General features: G+C 33.3%; 3 protein-coding genes and 1 long non-coding RNA gene across 4 annotated transcripts; 1 reads left to right on the top strand and 3 right to left on the bottom strand.

Moving 5' to 3' along the window:
• Positions 1–230: 230 nt before the first annotated feature.
• Positions 231–2214, bottom strand: LOC114176716 (dnaJ homolog subfamily B member 4-like). Its single transcript, XM_028061843.1, has 3 exons — positions 1890–2214; positions 1127–1533; positions 231–857 (listed from the first exon to the last, which is right to left on the bottom strand). Exons 1-3 carry the CDS (start codon positions 2052–2054, stop codon positions 419–421), a joined length of 1011 nt encoding a protein of 336 aa, XP_027917644.1. The 5' UTR covers positions 2055–2214; the 3' UTR covers positions 231–418.
• A 2124-nt stretch (positions 2215–4338) lies between these two features.
• Positions 4339–5753, top strand: LOC114175532 (putative nuclease HARBI1). Its single transcript, XM_028060288.1, has 4 exons — positions 4339–4648; positions 4793–4920; positions 5007–5232; positions 5305–5753. Exons 1-4 carry the CDS (start codon positions 4339–4341, stop codon positions 5751–5753), a joined length of 1113 nt encoding a protein of 370 aa, XP_027916089.1.
• Positions 5754–10293: 4540 nt separating this feature from the next.
• Positions 10294–13526, bottom strand: LOC114179044 (arogenate dehydrogenase 1, chloroplastic). Its single transcript, XM_028065240.1, has 3 exons — positions 12295–13526; positions 11777–11905; positions 10294–11289 (listed from the first exon to the last, which is right to left on the bottom strand). The coding sequence occupies exons 1-3, from the start codon at positions 13440–13442 to the stop codon at positions 10362–10364; spliced, it is 2205 nt and encodes a 734-aa protein (XP_027921041.1). The 5' UTR covers positions 13443–13526; the 3' UTR covers positions 10294–10361.
• A 3675-nt stretch (positions 13527–17201) lies between these two features.
• LOC114176862 lies at positions 17202–19069 on the bottom strand. The gene is made up of 3 exons (XR_003603072.1): positions 18944–19069; positions 18764–18836; positions 17202–17413 (listed from the first exon to the last, which is right to left on the bottom strand). It is a non-coding gene; the product is annotated as an uncharacterized LOC114176862 (long non-coding RNA).
• Positions 19070–24193: the final 5124 nt, after the last annotated feature.

The following is a 24193-nucleotide window of genomic DNA, read 5'->3' as shown; positions in this document are numbered from 1 at the left end:
CAAGTTTTCCTCATGGCAGATCAACTGTTTGTAGAATGTTCTATGACAGGTACACAAGCTTGGACTATTGCTTCTTTAATGTCACAGGTTGAGAATTCAAATGATACTATAGTCTCCCTTAGCATTACTTTGCCATTATTTTTTTTGTGGTTTTGTTATTCCAATCAATAAGATGAACATGAAATGGATTAATCAATTCGAATTTGCATTCATTGTCATGTTATGATAGGTTTGCTGAGTCCAAGACAATGTCACATTTTAATTTAACCTTAGACACACAACACTTGTAGTCTCATTATCCTTCTTCTTGCTATACTTCCATTTCACGATAAACTTTCTTCAATATATTACACACAAACTACACAAAAACAAAGCCGTCTAATTATCAAATAAGAAAACTGCACACAAAAGATGCAGTTCAATATGACAACAGCTTCTTGATTCCTGCTTTTTGTTCTGTTGTCAACTTTGCCGGAAATTTGATGTTGAATTTGATTCTAAGATTACCCTTCTTTGAAGGATCTTTTGAAATTGGCATCCCTTCCCTGGGGACAACCTCTTCATAGTTTGGATGAATCACATTGTTAATGGTAATGTTTAAGGCCCTACCATCCAGCGTTGTAAGATGAACAGTGTAACCCGTAAGAGCTTCAACAAGTGACACTTTTTGTGTCACCACCAAATCGTTACCATATCTAGTAAACACTGGGTGAGGTTTCTCATCAATAACAAACACAAGATCCGAAGCAATCATATTTGGCACCTCGTTTCCTTTCTCTGTGAATGTGATCTTTGTCCCCTTCTTCCACCCTGCTTTAATTTCCAAGGTCAATATTTCCTCCACAGGTAAAGTTTTCCTGCAAACAAGAAAAATGTAAAATGTTGGATGCATAACATGATGTTTTGGTTTGATTTCTCTTATTTTTAACTGATCTTGTGGTTAGATTATGATGATCATTACCTTGACTAGCCTTGAGAAGAACACACCCCACACAAATCCCATAACACATTTATCCATTAACTTTTTTAACATATACCAGACAAAATGAATCATATCAGAGATTCGTCACTAATTATTACTGCATTTGCAAATTGGAACAATACGTAAAGAAGAAGATTTACTTACCCACTTGCATCAGCAATCTCCCTTGAGATCTTCATTTTTTTGGTAGTGCCCTTATAGAGCTCTTCAAGGGTGCAAGGCAACCTCTTCTCTATAGGAGGTGCCTTGCGTGGACCCTGATTCATTGCCCTTCCTTCTGCAAATGGACCAAATATACCATCGCCAAAAACTCCACTGAAGGACCCACCCCTCACACCTCCACCACCAAATGGGTTTGGGCTTGGGCTTGAAAACCCGAAAAACTCAGAAAAAATGTCATTTGCATTTCTAGGATTGAACCTGAATGCTGTTGGACCATCCCCAGTTTGGAAGAACGTTGCCCCACCAGCATCTGGAGGTGGCACTTGCCCTTTAAGCCCTTCTTCTCCGTACTCATCATAAATTGCTCTCTTCTGGGGATCACTCAAAACCTTCACCAAACCAATACACCAACTTAGATTCTATATCAGAGAAAACCATTTTGCTGATATAAATATGAAAAGTGCAACTATATCAGACTGTGTTAGCTTATCCCTTAAAAAAAATCAATCCAAGACTGTGGATTTTCATAAACTAAGTTTAAGAATTCTTTTATGAAAGACAAAAATCACATCTAATCTAACACGTTTCAATGAACAATAGGGTAAGAAAAAGATACCTACTTTACAGTACAGAATATTTTTTAACCTAAATAAACAAATTAATCCACAATCCCTGTTTGAATAGGACAGACATCCATGTTCAAAAATTGAACAGAGGAAGTTTAAGGAAGGAAAATATAAGCAACCTCGTAGGCTTCAGATATCTGCTTGAACTTAGTCTCAGCTTCTTTCTTATTGGTTGCATTCTTGTCGGGGTGCCATTTCATGGCAAGCTTTCTGTAAGCTTTCTTCAAATCTTCATCCGTGGCATTCTTGTCCACCTGCAAAATCTTATAGTAGTCCACACCCATATTCCTTCACTCTGGAATTAATGGGGTTTAGGGAATGACCCTCAAGGTTCAAGCTTCTTAACTATCTTGTTAATGGAATCTGTTATAGGTATACTGTGCCAAATTTGGTTACATTGAATACAGTATATGAAGAAGATGAGAATGAAAAAGATTATTCTAGAAAGCACCAACAATACCAGATGAGTGTAGAATCTTCGAGCTTATAATCACGTGCCACCTGTAGTTTATTTTTTATGGGCCTACACCTATACTTGCTTATTTTAGTGGTATTAGCCCACTTTAATATGAATTTAATATCATTTCATAACAATATTTCGTAGTATTAATTAAATCAATAAATCCTATTATTAGTTAAATTTTAAGATTTAAAATAATATGTGATAAGGGATTGGGTTAAAATTAAATCGTCTACACATTACTCCAACTTGTTAAAACATCAAAGATCCAATTTTCTCCAATTCATGAAGTTTAGTTTTAGATCATATTAGTAAAATTGGATGTTTAAATAATATTATTATTAAACTTAAACAATGGTATTAAAGTACAAAACTTTACTTTGTTAATTCTTAATATAATTTTATTCTTAATACTGAGTAGATATTATTATCAGGGATTTAGGTGAATAGGAAGAACATAGTGGATGAATTATTGTAGTTTATATATATATTCTATTTGTACCTTTAATATTACTTTTTCTTAAATGAATCTATTAAAACTTTATGCAATATATGTTTGAGTTATTTTTGTTTTCAAAATATTGAAGTAAATGTTTTAGGGCCTGTTCGTTTGCAGGGATATTACTGTTAAAATGAATTAGGGAGCGCGGATCGTAAAATATATCGTGTTCCATTGAACGAATTGAAGCTGATTTGAGAGCGACGATTTAAGGGATTTGTGGATTTTTCCATCCACGCTTTGAGGAGAAGATTAGCGAATAAAGATGGTGCTTTACCCATTTTACCCTTCATTTTTCAGTCGCTTTTCGCATGCGCGCATGGCAATATTCGTTTTGCAGAAATGATTCCTAAACCTGAAAAGATTCCTGAAGTTGTTGTTCCTAAAATATTCTTCTCCCAGCACGATTTAAACTGGTGCACACAGCGAAGTCATGGAAGGATGTTTGGTTTGGCTGTTTGGTTTTGTGAAGAAGAGGTTCTGTGAAGCTCAGACAGGTGAGTTATTTGGGGTGTGGTGGTCGCGGGAGGGTGGTCAGCGGGGTGGTGGAGTGAGTGGTGTTTGGAGGTGGAGTGAGTGGTGATAATGGAAGACGGTGGTGAGGGAGGCACCGGTGCCCTCGTAGGTTGGAGTTTCTGAATGCACCGGTGTCGGCAGTGTTGGAGCAGCCTTGGGGTGGTGAGTGGATGGCACAGGTGAGGGTGGTGATTGAGGTTTTCTGTGGCGGTGCGGTTTGGTGGTGAGGTGTTCTGGTGTGGGGGTGGCACCGGTGGCACCGGTGTGGTGCTGTGTGCATGGGGTGATGGCACCGGTTACGTAACCGGTGCCTTGTTTCTTAAAGGGCGACACCGGTTACGACACCGGTGTCGAGGGGCATATATAATATTTTTTTTCATGTTTTGTGTTTTGTGCAGGTGGACGTGGTGGTGTTTGAAGTCGCCGGAGGCCGCGCCTGGCGGAGGAGCTGTCAGTGTGGAGGTGAAGGTGGGCGGTCGGACGTCCGTCGAGTTTGTTTGAAGGTGGAGGCGTCGGGAGTTGCGAGTTGCAGTGTGATAGAGGTGTTGGCCGGAGGTGAGGAGGCGCTGCGGGGAGTTCGCGTTCGCCAGTCAGTTTGTTGGTGATACAGTGTTGTTGGCCAGGAGTTGAGACACTGTTGGCCGGAGGTGAGGTGATAATTGTTGGCTGGAAAAATGACATATGATAGGGATTTATAGGGATGTGAAAATATAAGTAATTTTTTAGCCGAAAAAATTACATATTATAGGGATGTGAAAATATAAGTTATTTTTTATTGGTGATGGTTGATTTATATATAATGTTTTATTTGTATAATGTTTCACAGGCTTGGTATTGACTTGTTATTCAGTTACTTGCTCTGAATTGCGGTGTGGTCCTCTTCATTTTCATTGTGTTACCACTTGAGGTTTTGTTGAGGTAATTGTTTTACAATAATGTCAAATATTATCAGCATAGTATTGATAGTATTGATGTTTTAGTTAGTAACATTGATAAGGAAGTAGTATTGATGTTTTACGAAAATTAGTTTAGCTAATTTTTTTTAGTTACGATGGTAGTAATTTAAATTTATTTTTATAATTGGGTAATTTAGATGGATGAAGAATTAGATATGAGTTACTTGGACAGTGAAGATATTGTGGATGATGTAATGGGTGTGGACTTTAATGTAGTTACACATTTACGTCGTCAATTACAACTGCGTTCCGCCTTAGCTGCATTAACAATGCTATGCATTGTTGCACATGCATTGTATATACTAAATATGGCCATAGAAACAAGTAGTATTCATGAGTGCTTGTTAAACAAAGATCGTCGTAGAGAGCAGCTAATGTCATACTTAGTGCATACTAATCGCTGTCGTGACATTATCCGCATGGGACCCGAGGCATTTATTAACTTATGTAATCGTCTAAGATCAACCGGGTTAGTGAACGATGCGGTTAGGTCAACTGTGGAGGAACAAGTTGCCAAATTTCTCCACATTATCGGACATAATGTGAAGAATTGAAGTGTGGGATTCTTTTTCCATCGTTCTGGCTCGACAGTAAGCAGGCATTTTCACAATGTGTTGGATGCAATACTATCTTTGGAGTCTGAATTGTTAATTCAACCAAGTGGCGCTGAGGTTCATCCCCATGTTCAAGGCAGTAGTCGATTTTATCCATACTTTAAGGTAAATCTCTTCAAAGACGCATTCAATTCCAGCAATGAATCCATATTTAAACAATGTCTTAATATTTTGAATTTGTCAAATATTAGGATTGTTTAGGCGCAATTGACGGAACTCATGTTCGAGTCCGAGTCCCAAGAGCTGATGCTCCAAGGTTTCGAGGAAGAAAAGACTGGCCAACACAAAATGTCTTCGCGGCATGTGACTTTGATATGAAGTTCACGTATGTATTGGCTGGCTGGGAAGGAACAGCATCCGATTCAAGGATATTGAAAGATGCTCTCTCTAGAAATGATTCTTTAGTCATACCTGAAGGTTAGTCAATAATTTGTTTATTTTGACATGCAACATATTCAAGTCATAACCTATGTGTGCAAAATAATGTAGGAAAATATTACCTTGGGGATGCTGGGTTTATGGTTAAAAGATCAATTTTGACCCCCTACAGAGGTGTCAGATATCATCTTAAAGAGTATAGTCGGAGAGGACCACAAAATCCCCGAGAATTGTTCAATCATCGTCACTCGTCACTCAGAAATGTTATAGAAAGAACCTTTGGGTTGTTAAAAAAACGTTTCCCAATTATAGCCAGTGGAACCGAACCACATTACTCTCTTGAAATAATGACACATATTGTGTTGGCATGCTGCATCCTACACAACTTTCTGCGATCTGTCGATCATGATGCAAGCTTGCTTGATGAGGTAGATAGAGAGTTGGCTGAAGAACATCAAGATGGTGGCACCACACATCAAAGTGAGGATGATTATCGACTTGGATGTAATTTAAGGGATGAAATAGCTCATCGAATGTGGAATGATTATGACAACAATTAAGTTGATGTACTAATGTATGGTACTGCAATGCAAATATGAATGACTAATGTCTGTTATATAGTAATGGTTAGGTAATCTGTGAACTTAATTTTATGGATTAAATGTTATGTTTTAGTTTCCTTTGCTTGCAATAGGTACTAAATGAACAGGGGTAAAGGACTTGCTGTCTTTGTGGGCCGACGTGAATTCACTAAATGGACAGAGGACATGGACAACCGACTCCTGAATGCCATGTTAGATGAAGCTCGACTCGGTAACAGGGTGGATGGTAGTTGGACAACCCAAGCATACAATAACATGCTAAGCAATCTACATGAAGCAGGGTTTGTGAACCTTAACAAAAACAACGTTAAGAATAGACAAAAAGTGTTGAAGGAAAAGTGGCGTGAGGTGCATGACTTATTTTGTTCACTAAGTGGATTTGCGTGGAACAACATATCAAAGGTCTTTGAGGCTGAAGATGAAGTGTGGGCAGAGTTGTTGCAGGTAATGTGAAACGCTAAAAATATAATGTATGAATATCATGTTAACCGTGTAATGTATGAATATGTTTACATTTTCAGTCAAAGCCGCACGCAGCGAAGTGGCAAAGTACCCCTATAAGGCATTACGACCTGATGGAGGAATTATGTTCATCAGATCGTGCAACTGGTGAGGGGGTGAGAACTGCTTCACAAGCTAGTCGGATTCGCCAACAAAGGCGTTTAGAAGTTGATTTGAATGATGAAATGGAGTACACACCTGAGCCTCCAGGCTATGAACCACGCGAGAATGCTTACCCATCCTCACCACCATCCATGGATGAGTATAGCCCAGGCCCTACCCAAAGTGTTCCTTCTGTACCATCTGGTGGAACCTCATCATCTCGGGGATCTAAAAGAAAAGCACCCATGATTGACATTGTTGATTCTCAATTCGACAAGCTCACAACCAAGCTGGATGGATTCATGGAGGTTATGGGTGCCGGAAACTCACACTTTGAGAAGATGTCAAACATTGTCGAGAGACAAGTCATTGCCATTGAGAAACGTAACGACATTCTAAACGAGCAAGTTGGGATGATGAAGCGGAGCTCGACTTTCCAATATACAGAAAGTGATATTTGGGAAATGCTTGCAGGGATGAATATCCAAGAGGAAAGCCTTATGGAACAGTGCTATGATTACCTCTGCTCAAATCCGACTCATACGAAGCGACTAATGGGAATGCCACAACATCTAAGATTGAATAAGTTATATAGTATGATGGTTGGTCGTAGTGGATAGGGTTTGTACACAATGTGCTTTATGTGTGTATGTTTTATATGACTTGTTACTTTGTTGATTTGCGTGGTTTTAATTATCATGTTTTTGTAATGTTAAGATGTTATGTTCCCTGTATTATAAAGTGTTGTATGAACTGAACCTCTCACTTCCATAAGGCTTAGGCTGACGCACATATTTATGTTGACCATTAGTAATTTGGGAATGCCATTTCTGTGCCTAATGATTTTCATTTTTTTGATACAAGTCTGCTTTCTAATGGCTTCATCATCATCAAAGTATAGACCTAAAGTTCGTAAGGATAAATCAACAGCGATGGAAGATGAAGCACCCCTACAAAAAAGGCCAACCGTGGAAGACGTACTAGATCAAAAACGATACTTCAGCACTGTCAAACAAATGGAAAATTATGGGAATCACTTTTACCATAGACGAATAATAGAGCCAAAGATTATGAACTTGGAGTCATTTATGGATTCTGGGCTTTACTTCCATCAACATCTTTTGTTCCAAGGCCTTTCAAATTACGTCACATTATCGTATTCGTACTTTCCGGAACTAATTAAGGTGTTCTATGCAAATCTACAGATCTCCGGTAATGGTTATTTGATGAGTGAGGTCAACAAGAAGAAAATTAAACTGAAACCATCTGACTGGTTTCAAATATGTGGTCTGAAATATCAAGGTCGAAAGTTATCATTACCAGAGGTGCCACCTAACCTGAACTATAACCGGGACATGGCTTTAGCCTCCATGGTAAGATCAGGTGCCCGTTTTAAAGCAGTGAAGACGGTTGGTGTCCTACAGATAAATGATAGACTATTACAGTATGTTATAGTGTACTTTTTGACACCGAGGATGACTAATATCTCACATGTTTTACAAGACGACATTTTCATGATATGGGCTTTAAAGAATGACATCTTAATTAATTGGCCACATGTCATCATGCAAAACATGCTTAAGTGCAAGAGTACTGAGACAGGTCTTCCATATGGAATTTTGATAACTGCAATCATGCAATATGCTGGAGTGGATCTTTCGGTTGATACAACGACGACTGTATCTTTAAGACACCGCTTTTCAGTGCAGAATTTGAGGAAGATGAATATTGTTCATGTAAACGGTGAATGGCAACAACTTCGTGGCCGTTCTGATGATGCACCACAACGAAGAGAAGAAAGTCCCATGGATGAAGACAGTGATGACGGAGATAACGACCGTGAAGAAAATATGTTGGAACCTCCAACCCCAACAACAGAACAACTATTAACTCAAATATGGGGAGGAGTACAATCCATAGAAGCCAGGTTACAAACATTGACCATTGATGTTGACAGACGTTTCAATGAAGTCAATTCCACTGTCAACCAGATTTATGACCTTCTTAACGGGGATGAAGACTCAGATGAGTGACTTGTATTCTCCTATTCTTTCATGGAATTAAATTAATTCATTTATTTACTATTTAATATTTTATACAATAATTGTTATTCTTCACTGCTAACTCCAATTCATTATTGTGTGCTTAAGTAGATGGAACAGAGAATAATGGACCTCCTAGAGGAATCAAGTCAGCTTAATAGAAGAATGAATGTTGCAATAGATCGTCAAAGAGTTGCACTTCAAGCAAGAAACAACCTCATAACGGAATATAATCGTCTTACTCGTTGTCAGCCTGAATTTAAAGAAGACATATTTCAGATGTTATCAGCTATGAACATTGAAGATGTCAACCTATTCACACGGTGCTATGAATACCTTTGTTCCCACCCATTACATACAAGATGTATTATGGGCATGCCCATACATTTTCGGATGAATAGGTTACTTCGTTATATGAATGAAGGGGTTTGAACATAATGTTTATTCTGTGATGTATTTTCTTGTTATGTATGAACTTCATTACATGTGACACTTTTTTCATGTAACTTTATTTCGATGTCATTTGCCATGGACTAAATCGAATTTCCGTTATCACAATTTCTACTTTTTTACCGAATTTGGAAATTGATTTCGTAACTTCAATGCTTTACGGTATTTGGTATTGTCAATATCAAATTAATTTATTTAAAAAAATAAATCTAACAAATAATTTCAATTTTGTTGTACTATTTTTTGACATAAATCAAAATTCTTTTTTTCTAAGCTTTAAAAAAATTGATTTATTTATTATGACAAAAGATAACTCATTTCAAAATTTATTCAACAACATCATTTCAAAAATTAATCTTTTTTACAAAAGGGTATTATGGTAAAGTAATAAATATATCAATTTTAACATATAATTTTATCTATCACATCAATCAAATCTTTCACTAACTTTCATAAAAATTATCTCCAAATCCACTCACTTTACCCTCCAAATCCACTCAAAAAAACACAAATATCCATCTTCTTAAATCTACACAAATCCATCTTCACACTCTCCCCACATTCATCCATAAAAAGAAACACACCCTTAGGAGGCTATGAGTATGATGAATATTGCATGGCTATAAAAGAATAATTTATTAAAGCAACTTCAACTTATTGCTGATTTCATGGCGAGATCAACTCAAGTGGAGCCCACATGCGCCGAGGTTTGACCAAACTCCGAAGCTCATTGTCAACATCATGCTCATTTCAGGTCCCACAAGTCGCATGTTGCAGAGTGATTCCAGCAAGAATAAAATGACTATAATTCCAGAACTAGAATCCTTTTCCACGTGATAACTGAACAAGTTGTTGAAGACCGAAATCACCGATACATATCAGGTAGAAGATTATGACCTTTGATCACAACATTCAACTACACCAAGCTGAATTTAATGACAGATATATCCAACTTCAATGACAGATATTCAATTTTCTAAGCTTTAGTATCAGAACTATACGAGATCATACTAGTTTAAATGATCTTATCCAATTTGCAGATGGACAACAAAGAAGTAAATATTTGCATTCTTACATCATTACTATTGCAATCGTTTACTAGATTTTAGATTCAGAACGTTCAAGTTCACATTCATTGCCATAGGTTAGCAATGCGACACAAATATGCAGATACAAGGTGCCTTAAGCATCGGTCCAGGAAGATAGAAATTGGAAAAAAAAAAATATATTCAGAAATCAAATATGAGAAGTAAAGATGTATATCAAAATTTTCAAAATCATTTTTGTTTTCATCTCAACCAAGCTGATCAACGTAACTTCAAGAAACTGGACGTGAACTATACTAATGACAAACTCATTTAAACTAAATAAAAAAAATGAGCAAGGACATCGATAACTATCAATGACAGGTGAATCAAGGAAATCGATTTCATTTAGTGTACACAACAGCACTACAAAAAATGGCACTGCATTATTTTTCTTCAGAGCCCTTAGGCAACATACGCCTCTCTGTTACATTGTGGAGATTTTCTTCATGTTTAAATACTTGCTGTCGGTAGAAACCATGCATACGATCAAAAAGCCGCTTCTTCAATGACTCAAAGGCCAGATCGAATCTTTCTAGTTGCTCCATGGCATTTGCATTATACAAGAACAATCCATAGTACAGATCAAAACTATCTCCAGCAGTATTTTCCACCAAACTCAACAATGTCTCGTAACCCTTTGTGTCAATCGGCGTTGCCTCCAACTTTAGTTTTTCTAAAAATCTTCCAGTAGTATGAGTGATAAATTGTGATCCAGCAGCATGCCAATCATGTTCTGCACATGACATTTCAACCATTCGGCACCCTTCACCAGAAAAAATGTCCAGAAACCGATCACATCGTGAAGTTCTTGATTCATCTGTTCCTATTCTAACCTTATCATAAACAAAAGCAAGACCGTTCCACCCGTTTTTTCCACTCTCTGGCCCAAACATAGGATGCGTGCAGAGAATATCAAAATCATGTGACAAATGTTGAAGAAACAAATTTCTAGGAAATTCTTTGACAGAAAGCACATCCACAAATAAAGTATTTCTCTTCAATCTCTGCACAGGTAATGACTTAAGAACTTTCTCCGTGGAAAGGATTGAAGTGCAAAGTAAAATCACTTCTGGATGTTGTTCAAAAAGATCATCAACACTATTAAAATATGAAGCCCCCATTTCCTCAGCCACATGAGAGTAGTCCGATCTGGAGTATGCCAAAACTTGATGACCATGACGCACAATAGCTTTTGCAAGAAACTGACCAAAATTGCCGAAACCAATAATTGCAATCTTGAGCTTGGTGCTGCCTTCAGATTGGCTTGAAATATTTGGCTTGAATTTGCTGAGTTCGGTAACATCACCGGATCTGATGATGGCATAAAACATACATATAAATTAGACTTGATAGACTAACCCCAAATAAAACAAAATAGTGACAACTTCAATCTTTCCAACAAATGGTCATTATTTATTATCAATTGCTTTGCAAAAACATTCTTTAACCCTGTTCCATCACGTAAACATTAAGCCAATTCATAACCAAAAAGAACAAAAAGCAAAGAAAGCAAAATTCCACTTACATCCCCAAAAATACAATTACAAAATCCAAATTAAAGTCCCCTTAATGTCCTAAACAATATCGAGATTTGGGTAAAATAGTTTATGCACTGTGTCATATGATCACACTACCATTCAATAAAAAATGATCATATATAGTATGTTTGTTAGCTTTTTTTCGAACCATCATAAAAGCCAACCATGATTTTTACTGGTAGACAACACAAAACATTTTAGCCTAGCAATGCATAAACATTAAAAACGAGGTTACAATAAACCTTTAAACAAATACACACCTAAGTTCTTTGGTGAATCGTGATAGTACAGGTGCAAATCCATTTAGAGCAATCATGAGCTTTGAGTTGTCTGCAGACTGACTTGAATCATTTGTCTGGTATTTGTCAAGTTTAGCAACATCATCGGATCTGAAGATTTGCATAGGATTTAGTTATAAATTAGACTTGATCGGAAAGACCAAATATAGCAACACTCTCAATCCTCCCTACAAATGGTCATTATTTATTATCAATTTCAAAACAAAAAAAATAGCAGAAATCATAACAACAAAGCTAACCTGCCCTTAGATTCCCCCTAAAAAAGAACCAACTCATATCCCAATAATGTACTAAACAACACCATGATTCAATCACACATTATCATATTTGTTAACTTTTAAACTTTTAGCATAACCATCTTAAAAGTCAAGTCATATATATCATGATCATCTTAAACTTAGCATGATCTGTTATTGCAAAGCATTACAAACTAACGAGGCAAATAAATTATTGTATATATTTGAAAAACAAACGAACACCTGTGTTCTTTGGAGGGGAGTGACAGCACAGGTGCCGATCCATTTTGACCCTTCTTGAGCAGTTTATACCCATAGTCATCTGGTAAACTCTGCCCCTTTCCAATCCCAGCATTATGAAACAGCTGCTCCCTCACAACACCATGCAACCGGCCCATGAGCTGTTTCCGCAAATCCTCGAACGCGAAATCTAACCGCTCCAACATCTCCAGCGAATTCTTATTGAACATAAACAACCCGTAGTAGAGATCAAAACTATCCCCATAAGTGTTCTCCACCAAATTGATCAAAGACTCGTAACCTTTGGTGTTAATCGGAGTGGACTCCAGCATCAGCATCTCCAAAACCCTCCCAACGGTGTGCGTGATGAACTGCGACCCCGCGGCGAACATATCGTGATCGGCGCAACACATTTCCACCATTCGGCACCCTTCCCTCTCGAAGATGTTGAGGAACTTCTCGCACCGCTCGATTCGGCGGTCGTCGTCGCCGATTCGAACCTTCTCGAAGACGAAGGGGAGACTGGTCCACGCGCGAGGCGCGCTTTGTGGACCGAACATCGGGTGCGTGCATAGGATATCGAAATCGGAAGGGAGCGCGTGAAGCAATAGGTTTTTGGGGAACTCCTTGACGGAGAGAACATCGACGAATAGTGTACTGCGTTTGAGGCTGTGGAGAGGGAGAGTTTGGAGCACGTGCTGGGTTGAGATGATGGAGGAGCATAGGATGATGACTTCGGGGTGCTCCTCGCAGAGGTCGTGGGGGTTGTGGAAAAACGTGACGCCGAGTTTGCGGGCCTCGTCGGTGTAATCGGAGCGGGAATGGGCCAGGACGGTGTGGCCCTGTCGGACGAGGGTTTGGGCCAGGAACTGGCCGAAGTTGCCGAAGCCCACGATGGCGATCTTCAGCCTCTGGGCGTCGTGGAACTGTTGGGCCACTCTGGACTCGTAGTCAAAGGGCTGGGCCGCATCGATGGCGCGAATGCGGAGGGGCCTGTAGGCGTGAACGCGTGCAGAGAACGCATTGGAAGAGGAGAATGGAAGAGCGTTAGGTTTGATATTTCGGCGAGTGGTTGTTGAAGGCAATGAAGTTGACGGCTTCAGTGATGTCGGCGCCAGAAAGGTTGAAAAAGCCACCATTGCTGATGGCATCGAATTCACGGGAAGAGACACTAACCTTAAAATTTAGCGGCGACGATGTTTGAAGTTAAGTGGCTCTCAGCCACCTTAAAATTTTATTATTGTTTAATGTTATGCACATGGTGCACTTTTATTGGCTTATGAGAAGCAAACTTTTATTGTGTGCAAAATCTTGAAAGAACGTATCTAGTCTAATTAAAATGTATAATTATGTTAAATATTTATGTGAAGAGACACTTCTACAACTATTTTTCCTTAATATGACCTTAATGGAAAAAAATGTTTCAATTTTTACTTCTTAATTGAAAGATTTCTCATCTTTTAAATTCTTAATAAATACTCATTTTTTTCTTGTAATTTTGATAAAGCGCATTTAACTTTCTTTACTTTATTTAATAATTACTAGATTGACTTAAATTTTAATAAAATATATTTGTGTATATATAATATTAATGATGTATATTTTAAAAACAAAACCTGAGAAAACTATACAAAATGAGAATCAAAGTTAACTTCTAAAATATTGTACATTAATAGATACTTTAATAATTAAATATCATGTGAATAGTAACATTACATTTTATTATTTAAAAAATAATAATAAATTAATTTACATTAGACTTAGGCTCACTTTGCATGAAGTCTAATAAATAAATAATATATATACAATAATGAATTATATATATATATATAATTATTGATATATATATATATATATATAGTAAATAATAATAATATATAAATATGTATAATAATAATAATAATTAAAATTTAATATTTTCAACACATTTGAAAAATATTTAATTATTTATTTTTATCAAGGATATTTTAATAAATTTCAAATTTTATCTATTATTTTTTTTAATCTTTCACGCAACTCAAATCACTCAAATCGCTTACTAATTTTCACATAATTCCTCTTCAAATTTATTTACCTTATCTTCTAAATCCACTACGAAAATACATATACATGTCCACTTAAATTTATCCTCATAAAATTTATCTACAAATCCTAAAATATGTTTCAGTCTTCTCAAAAAAGAGCAACTTGTTCTCATTTCAGAAATTATTCTACTGCTTTATTTTTTTTAAGTTAAGTTATTTTGTTATCTTAATGACATTTATTAAACATTTATGTGTGAAATAATCGGCCATAGAAGTAAAAGTAAGCATGTAATACCTTTGAAAAATATTTAAAACATACAAGTAACTATCACTTAATTTTTAAAATAAAAGTAAAAAATAAAAAATAATGATATTAAATTTGAAGCGACGATTTTTTTTTCTTGAAAACTATACAAATTATGTATGTATATATTCAAAGGATTATAATACTTTGCAATTTAATTTAATATTTGAGAAAGAACTTCAAAAATATTTGAGAAAGTGATATAATTTAAAAAAAAAATATTTATGTATTAATTTTACATATAAAAAATTTGGAAAGGGCAAGGCCTTCTTAACTCCGAAAAGGCCCCAACACTATATAAATCATAATATTTTAATTGAAGTATTAATAAAATATTATGCATATACATTATTTTTCATCTAATATTTTAATAATATATGTCTAAATTCAAAAATATAGGAAAATGATATGTTAAGATTTTAAATCCATGTTAGTCCATCATTCTTAAGTAAAGACGGTTAGATGTAGTGAGTTTAATTTTATTGAACTTTGCAGTTAATATAAACAATAGAAAATTGCAATTTTAATCTTTTAATATACTTATTTATATATAATTAATAGAAAATGATCTTAAAATATTTGTCTTCGTTTTTTTGTATAACTAATTTTTTAGCGATTTTATAAAACTTAACTGCTATGCAATAGTCGTAGATATTTATTATTTAATTTTATTTAACTCTTAAATATTATTATAGATATTGTAATAATTATTATCATGTTTATTGTAAAAATTACTTTTTAAATACAAATGTTTTTATTAATTGCTATTTTAATTTTTTGAAAATTTTCATGCAATAGTTGCTATTATTTTTAATTCATAATTATTAATCTCGTCCTCCATTTTCTTTACCTAAAATACAATATTTTTGTAAAAATAATTATTTGTGAACTTTCTTATAACACTGAAATATTATTATTATGATAAAATACATTTTTAAGAATATATTTTCAATTTGAATAAGGAGTTCATTTCTTGTTAAGATTTCATTCCTCTTTTTTGTTCTTTTTCACTAATTTATTTAGGGAAATGTTCTACGAGTAGAATTTGACAAATTAAATTATCAATAAGTTTTATTAGACGTTTTAAAAATTATAAAGAAAAAGTTGCTTACAAGCATGTTACTTCTAGAAGAAGAGTTAATTGTAGCATATAACAATTAGAATGTATGTTTAGACGTGTGGATTATCGATTTTGAAAACAAAAATGTATATTGACATGTATAAAATTAAGAATAATTTTTGTTGAATGACATATATACATAGTATTATAAAAAGGGTGTTGAGTATAATAAATTACATATTTTATAAAAATATAATTGATAATTCATGTATACTTTTCTTAAGTTTGCATCTCGAATAAATATGTATTTGAAAAAATAAAATTTCGAGTGAATAATTTGGTTATTTCTAAAAAATAACTTAAAATCATTTGATTTTATATTCTATTACATATTATATTATATATATATATATATATTTTTTTTTTTTTAAAAAGTAAATATAGTAATAAAATAAAACATCAAATTTCTCTTATATTATATTATTGATATCTATTGTATATCTTATATCTCTTATATTTTTATACCTTCTACAAATTTTCAACAATAGTAATATTTTATACATGAATTGTATGAGATTTAATATTTTATATTGTAATATGACTCTTAAAATATCATAAGTGTACATTCTAATTAAATCCGCATTAATCATGATTATTTTAAATAATCAGTTTGTGTAATAAATATAAATAAATTGATATTTGACACGGAAACAAATGTTATCTTGCGCAAAAGAATGGAAATTCATGAGAGACAACTTGTATTACTCTATAACTTAAAATTTGAATGTATTCCTTATGAAACTCAAATTCAAGCTTCCATTACCGTATTTGAGTTGTATCGCTCTTTATTATATAAACTAAATTTCTAAAGTCAAGGAAGTAGTGGCCACTACAAATCGTGGACTTTCAAATTCACAAAGGAACGAAAGAAATATAAATAAAAAAAAATAAAGGTAATAAATAAATAAATGAACAAAATAAGTTGTTTTATTAGAAAAAATATAACAAAAATATGTTTTTTAATATTTAATTTATTCATTTATTTGTTGTTATCATGATAAAAAAGCAACAGGTAAAAAGCTACAATAGATTGTTAAAACAATTTAATTATTTATGTTATTACAAATAATTTATTATATTGGAATTTTATATTTTTTTTACTATTCATATTTTCAGTCCAACTTCTCAGGGCGTGTTATTTTTGTTTAGTTTCTCAGTTTTTGTCTTCGAGACACAATTTTTCAGCTTTGTCTTTTCAGTTATGTATTATCGTCTTTAGTTCCGATCAATAATTCTTTTCCTTTTATGCTCAAATTCTACTACTTACCAATTTTATAACTAATTAATTTTTATCTTTATTTTAATCTATTAGCTGAAAGAGCTGTTAACTTTACAACAAAAAAAAAACAATAAATGTCGGCTGAAAGTCCTGTGTTCAAAAAAACATTCTCAAAATAACACCCCATTTAATTTATAATTATAATCAAAGAAAGTGTCACACAGGATAATACAGAAGCGCAGTCATGGAGTTTAAACACTACTACTTACAAGGCACACCCACGATGCAAAAAAGAAACAAGATATGAAGTTTAATAGAATCATATAGGAATGTAAATGACAGACTAGTACATGGGTCATAGTCCTAAAGAAAACCCAAATATAACATGAAGTCTAGTCCAGGTAGACTAAGCAGCGGGATCATCTCTTCCCTGTTCACCTCGATACCTCTCGCATCTGCTCCCATCAATAAATTGATGATCATCGCAAAAAGAGAAAGTCACACACACAGGACATACAACAAACAAGCAAAGGGTAAGCTAGAGTAGAAACATTTTATCAATCAGTCACATGTTATTACACAATCCAAACAGTATTCATCAACCAATCATGTTATGACTTCTCAAGCAATACACTAGACTCAGACTCGACTCATCGGATTACATATAATCTAGTCGGATTCAGCGGATGCTTGCACTTGTGGTGGATTACCCTGCTCACCCCCGAGCTGCTCACCCCTGAGCTCAGTGTTACAATGTTTTAATCCACCACACACAAGTTTAGCCCTTAATGAGTTTCAGGCCTCCTGCTACTCTCACCACAAAAGTTAGTACGCTCTAAGTGAGACTAACTGACTCCTTAGAGTGTCAGGATGCAACCTTACCTTAAATCCTTACCAAATTATATAGATGGGGCACCACCATGAACACCCACTAACATGGGTTATGAAATTACGTCCCGACCATTGAAGCACGACCCTGAAATCTCACCTAGAAATCTCACCTAGAGATTTCAAGGAATTACGTACTGACCACATACCAATCATATTCAAACAACCAAGTAATATATTTATCATGCATATACGTCTCATGTCAACCTTTATAATCAACCTCTTTTATATTTTAGGTCAAACCCATACCAACTCCTCATACTCCATCCATGAATATAGACTTTCAACTCATCTCATTACCATGCCAATTTCATAACCAACCATTTCATGTTCATTACATGCCAAGAATTATCCAAGTTCGTCATCCATAACTCATACACCCTCCCATTCATGCATATTCATCCCCCTGCATTATATAACAATCCAAACAAATACATGCCAAACATCCAAGAACAGGGAAAACACCAAACCAGAACACACTCTCGCCTAGCTCTTCGCTCAGGGTAAAGGGTCTCGCTCAGGCGAGAGGGACTCTCGCTCAGGCGAGCTCCTCCCTTCGCCTAGATGAGAGCTCGACAAGCTGGAATAGTGGCCATTCGCACTATCTCGCTTAGGTGAGATCTCCTCACTTGAGCGAGGCATTCTCTCGCCCAAAACCAGGAAGGCCCGCCTGAGCGACAGCTCGCGCAGAAGGCCTAGGCGAGCCTCTGTCAGCCTCGCTTAGGCGAGACTAGCTTGCTTGGGCGAAACTATCAGTTCTCACCCCTGTCCTCACATGCAGCAGTCCCATTTTCGCACCAAGCAACAAACCCAAGTACTTCACATGTTCACAATAACATATAACCCATACAACACCAAGCAGAACCAAGAATAGGCCAAACAAATAATTTAAAACACAAAGCCCTAACTTCCCTTACCTGGAAAGGAGCTAATATCGGGTTTCGACTCTTAAACCAACGGAACCAGCAGCTCTAATAGCAGATCTAAGAACTGGAACAGCGGCACAGAAAGGGACGAGGTTACTAAAGTGGACTTCTAGCGGAAAAATACAAAAAAGAACTTTGAAAAGAACCAGTAGGGGCTGAGGTTTAACTTACGTGAAGACGAGCTGAGCTTAGAGCTAGCTTGACCAAGAGCCGTGAGTAACCCTAGCAGAGCATTCTGAAAGGAAGAGTGAGTGTATGAGAGGGAACAATTTGCAAATGAGAGTTGAATGGAGACTCTTGGTTGCTTTAGGGTCTTGGCACTCTATGGGCTAGCCCTTAGCCCAGCAAATTTAGGACATCCCTTTTAATTAAAGGCAAAAAATGAAGTGAACCTTACACTCAACCTAATATTCATATTCGTAAGTCAATCAAATAATTATCAAAATAAGAAAAAACATAGAAATTTAAATCAAAAAAATTTAAATGACTATCAAGATTAAATTAAAACAAAAAATTGGAGAAACTTAAGCAACATGAAATAAATAAACAAATAAGTAAATGGTGTTCAATAAACAATAAATATAAATCATAATAATTAATAGAAATAAAAAGTAAAATAACAATTTTAAAAAGGTAAAGAAAACATCAACACGGTTCATAACAACGTCAACAAATGTTAAAAAAAGAATGAGAATGAAAGTAATTGGATGATTCATAAAAACTAAGTAATTTTATTGAGGTTAATGAAATAAAGCCGTACAGAAATTAAAATAATATAAACGATAAAATGGTCCTTAATTCAAATATTAAGCCATGCAACACAATATCGGATATAAAAAATAGGATTAAGACAATAAATAAACATTATTCAAAAGCAAAAACTATAAGAAAAACAAGTAACTTTAATTAAAACTCAACATAAAATAAAAAGAAGAATTGAAAGAAATCTCGTATAAATCTATTCAGAGTATAAAAAATAGTTATTGACTTCACTTCCCTTTACCTTAATGAAAAAACATGGTGGGAATAGTGGCGAAGTTTTCGGAGAAGGAAATGAAATTTTTAGAATTAAGTTTTTAGAATCTAATTAGAATTATTCTAACTTAATATTTTTCTAATGGTGAATTTCTAAGTTAAAAAAATAAAAATAGCAAGATAGGGTTTGGACCAGCTATGAGCAGAGGGTTGGAGTGATTGAATAAAAACATTAATGTATTAGGGGGAGATGCGTACTTATATGAAGAAAAATATTTTTTTGTTAAATTGTTTTTGTCCCAATCAAAATAAAATATTTATTGTGGACTTTTAAATTCTACACGTGCCAGTTTCTGTTATAATGCTCTTCTAACCATAAAATAATTTAATTTGAATTTTTATAATTATTCAATAATAAAAATTATTTTCAAATTGTAAGATCTCTAATAAATTTCAATGAGTGAAGAGTAGAAAATCTATCAATAAATGGCAACTTTTTATTTGATTATAATTTTATTTTTTTAGCACTTCAATTTTATTAAATTCTCTCTAAAATCTAAATAAAATCTTTAATATATTCTTATCAGATTATATTTATGACGAGAAAGTGACGATCAATGACTCATTGAATTCTTAATATAAGTAAAAAAATGCTCTCTCTAGTAAGGGTAGTATCTCTTCTTTAGTGTTTTATTAAGGTAAAATGATGTTAGGATTAGGTTTAATATATATATATATATATATATATATATATATATATATATATATATATATATATATAATGTATAGTAGTGTGAGTTGTATTATTATTATATATATACCAATCAGTATAACATAGAATAAATGCCACACTGCATAAATTGTTAATATAAAGATTAGATTACATTATCTTTGTCAGAAACTATTTTACCATAGTTTATTTATACATCTATATAAGTCACTAAAAGTATTTCACAATTGTTTACATTATAAATTATTTACATTAATTATTTTTCACAAAAAAAATATTAGTTAATTGTTAAATCGTTTTAATTTCTAAATAAATACAATATTTCACTTTATTTTGAATTTTATATTTAAAATAACATGTAATAAAGTATAATAATTTGCATATAATTTATGAATTTTTTTTTGTCTAAAACTGTCTATATAACTATTATCATAATTACATACATAGGTCAACTTAAAAAGAAAAATCTTGATTAATTTCATGATATGCTGTGGGAATGATTCATTTAAAAAAAAAACCGTGTTTGATTTCTTTCCATGCTAAAACTTATCAAATCAATAATAATAACAATGTCACAAATAAGTTTATGACCATAATATATTGAGTTTACGAATGATGCATCTATTCTTCCTTTTGTTGAAATTGCACCCAAATGTAATAATTATAAAATATAAAATGTGAGTTTAGATCTTGCTTATGTGCAAAATTTGGAATTTTGAAATGAAAACTATTTATGGAAATTGATTATTGTAAAATTAATTGTGTTTTTAATTTGTTGAAATTTCTTGTTTTTCCGAAGTAAATGAGAAAATTTCAATTTTTGATTTCAAAACAAGTAAGATGTAGGTATATTGAGGTTGTTTGAAACATTAATTTATCCATCTAATGTTATCATTCTAAAATATATATGTAATCTTTTTATAGAGTACTCTCTTACTTTTTTTTTTTTTTATCTTGTTTGGTTTTGCTTTTCAGTGTTGTTAATCTTATTGAGATTATTGAAATGTACCTGTATAAGTTATTTTGATGTTTAATTCAATTATCGGTTTGAATCAGAATTATGATAAATGATAGTAGAAGAGATTTCAACAACCTTATCTAGAACCTCTATTTTTCGGTAGACATGTCAAAGTGAGCCAACCCGGCTCACACGGGTTGGCTCACCACGAGCCGGGTTCAAAATGAGTGAATCCAACCCGGCTCACTTTCTGGTGAGCCAGAAATTTTGTAACCCGGCTCAACCCACCACGGGTTGGTGGGTTAAGTGGGTTGGCTCACCAACCTACATAAAAAAATTATTTATTTTTTTTTTTATTATTCAAATATTTAAATAAATTTTTAAGTAACTCATGAGATGAGAATCATAGTAAAATTAAGAACCAATGTTTTGATCATGCTCACCACCAATATATGAAGAATTATTTCCAAGAAAGTATCTATTAGTCTAAGAAAGCATGACTAATATTACAAATTTTCTGTCATGCTATTCAACAAAATATAAATAAAAAAAACTATACATTTTTTTCATGCTAATTTAGAAAAAATTGTTTATAAGACGGTTACTTGAGTAATTTACTATAAAGATTATACTTAAAGATTAAAGTATCAACATATATATAACTTGACAATCAAATTAATTAAACATTCAAATAATTCAAATATAATTAAGCAACATTCTAGCATTTAAAATTGTGAACAAATATAATTGGAGTAGTAAATAATTTTAAAAAAATTAAAAGAAAATTAAAAAAAAATTAAAAAAAAATTGTAAAAAAATGTTGGTGGGTTAAGTGGGCCAACCCACCTTCAACCCGGCTCGAACCCGTTTAACCCGTGGGTTAAGTGAGCCAGGTTGAGTTCAACCCACTTTTGAAAAAGTTGAATTTTTCTCCACCCAACCTGGCTCGAACCCGTAGTGAGCCAGATTGACTCACGGGTTAAAATCCATTTTGACATCTCTATTTTTCGGTATCTTTACGCCTTTTGGTAGGTCTAATCGTAACCTAGTCACTCAATAATCTTCATTAAATATAAGTAAATCGATATTATTATTTTAATTATAATGTTTAATCAACTCGTCATTATCTATTATCGGTTCTTGCAAACAGATTTGTTTAGACAAGCACGTAGGTATGAGTAATGTGTTGAGTCCCGACAACTCATGGTTATTGGTACCAACATATGAATGGGGAATGATGGTACTGTACATGTAGTGTATATTTCAAGTCATGAAAGTCAATTCATCATTAAGAAAATTTCGTACTGTTGGGAGGATATCAAGGAATTCTTAGAAGGATGTATTTGGGGTTGAAAGATTTTTATTTGTTGTTTCACTATCATACCAATGTTTGATTTTCGAGAAATGTGCTTAAACTTTTGTTTCACTATCATACCTTCAAAATCTCATCTCTCTCCAAAACTGTAAAGATTTGCAAAGATAAATGGCCATGATACCATTATGTCCATGTTGCCGTGGGGCTAAGTTGCAGTGAAGCTTGTTTGTGGTTCATAGTGGAAGAAGAAATTCACGTGGTGGAGGAAGAACGATTTCATAGTCTGTTACACACACATACATGTGTGTATATATATATATATATATAAAGCAATAATTAATAATAATATTTTCTAAAAAATAAATAATAACAATAAAAATAAATAAAATAAATATTAATAATAAATCATATTATTTTTAACATCAATTCCAACTTTGTAATTTTCATTTTTATTTATTAAAACTTTTTTATTAATTACATCAATCAAATCTTCTCACTTTCAATTCCAAATTCTTTCAAAGAAACAATATAAACTTTACCTCTAAATTTACTAAAATTCAGTCACTCAAGCTTGTTCTTTCCTAAGGAATTATTGTTCAAAGGTAATAGGAGCCGCTGATTTGAGGGATTTTTCATATTCCTTTCACTAAATAGAAAGTAAGACAAGACGTTGATTTGCGAGATCTCTCCTTTTCAAGATGTGATTGTAACTATTTTACCAATATACTTTCATTATTTTATTACAAAATACAACGACACTACCTGAAATATTAAAATAATTAATTTTTTAAATCAAATATATATTATTTATTATTTTCAATTAATAATTTTATTCATCATAAAAAAATCAAAATTAATTACAACTTATCTAAATATCACTTTGTATTACTTTTAACACCGAGAATAATTTAGTAATCTTATTTTCATTTATTAAATTTTGTTTATTAGTCACGTCAATCAAATCTATCACAAACTTTTATAAAATTTACACTTAAATCAACTCAACTATCAGTTACAAATATCTTAAAAAGAACAACATAAACTTTACCCTCAAAGACATCCAAATCAATTATCTCCTTCTTTCTCGAATCATTCATTTCAAAAGAGCACACTCTTGCTCTCTCTCAAATCCATCATCTCAAAGGAATACTCCATTTGAGAGATATGTTTGGATTTTAAGATGGATTTGGATAAGGGTGTGTTTAGATTTGAAGATGAATTTGAGAGAGTGAATTTGAAAAAAAAAAAGAAGGTGATTGTGAAGTTGTTTGGATTAATGAAAATATGGTGTGATTCAAGTAGATTTAAAATGAAAGTTTGTGTATGATATGATAAGTATATCTGATAAAAAATATTTTAACCGATAAAATTAGATGATTATTATTTTACTCTCATAGTTAAAATTAATTTAAAATAAAATATAATTAATTTAAATAAATTATT

Source organism: Vigna unguiculata, chromosome 3, assembly GCF_004118075.2.
Source record: "Vigna unguiculata cultivar IT97K-499-35 chromosome 3, ASM411807v1, whole genome shotgun sequence".
Classification (NCBI taxonomy): domain Eukaryota; kingdom Viridiplantae; phylum Streptophyta; class Magnoliopsida; order Fabales; family Fabaceae; genus Vigna; species Vigna unguiculata.
Note: the sequence above shows the minus strand (reverse complement) of the source record. Positions and strands in the feature narration are given on the sequence as shown.

Bases quoted from the DNA above. Each gene is read 5' to 3' on its own strand.
- LOC114176716 (XM_028061843.1), bottom strand. From the start codon at position 2,054: ATGGGTGTGGACTACTATAAGATTTTGCAGGTGGACAAGAATGCCACG. The intron at 1,534-1,889 runs GTTGCTTATATT...GGTTTGGTGAAG, and splicing joins AGATATCTGAAGCCTACGAG to GTTTTGAGTGATCCCCAGAA. The intron at 858-1,126 runs GTAAGTAAATCT...TCTTGTTTGCAG, and splicing joins GAGATTGCTGATGCAAGTGG to GAAAACTTTACCTGTGGAGG.
- LOC114175532 (XM_028060288.1), top strand. From the start codon at position 4,339: ATGGATGAAGAATTAGATATGAGTTACTTGGACAGTGAAGATATTGTG. The intron at 4,921-5,006 runs GTAAATCTCTTC...GTCAAATATTAG, and splicing joins GATTTTATCCATACTTTAAG to GATTGTTTAGGCGCAATTGA. The intron at 5,233-5,304 runs GTTAGTCAATAA...AAAATAATGTAG, and splicing joins TTCTTTAGTCATACCTGAAG to GAAAATATTACCTTGGGGAT.
- LOC114179044 (XM_028065240.1), bottom strand. From the start codon at position 13,442: ATGCCATCAGCAATGGTGGCTTTTTCAACCTTTCTGGCGCCGACATCA. The intron at 11,906-12,294 runs GTGTTCGTTTGT...GCAAATCTTCAG, and splicing joins CTCCCCTCCAAAGAACACAG to ATCCGATGATGTTGCTAAAC. The intron at 11,290-11,776 runs GTGTGTATTTGT...TGCCATCATCAG, and splicing joins CGATTCACCAAAGAACTTAG to ATCCGGTGATGTTACCGAAC.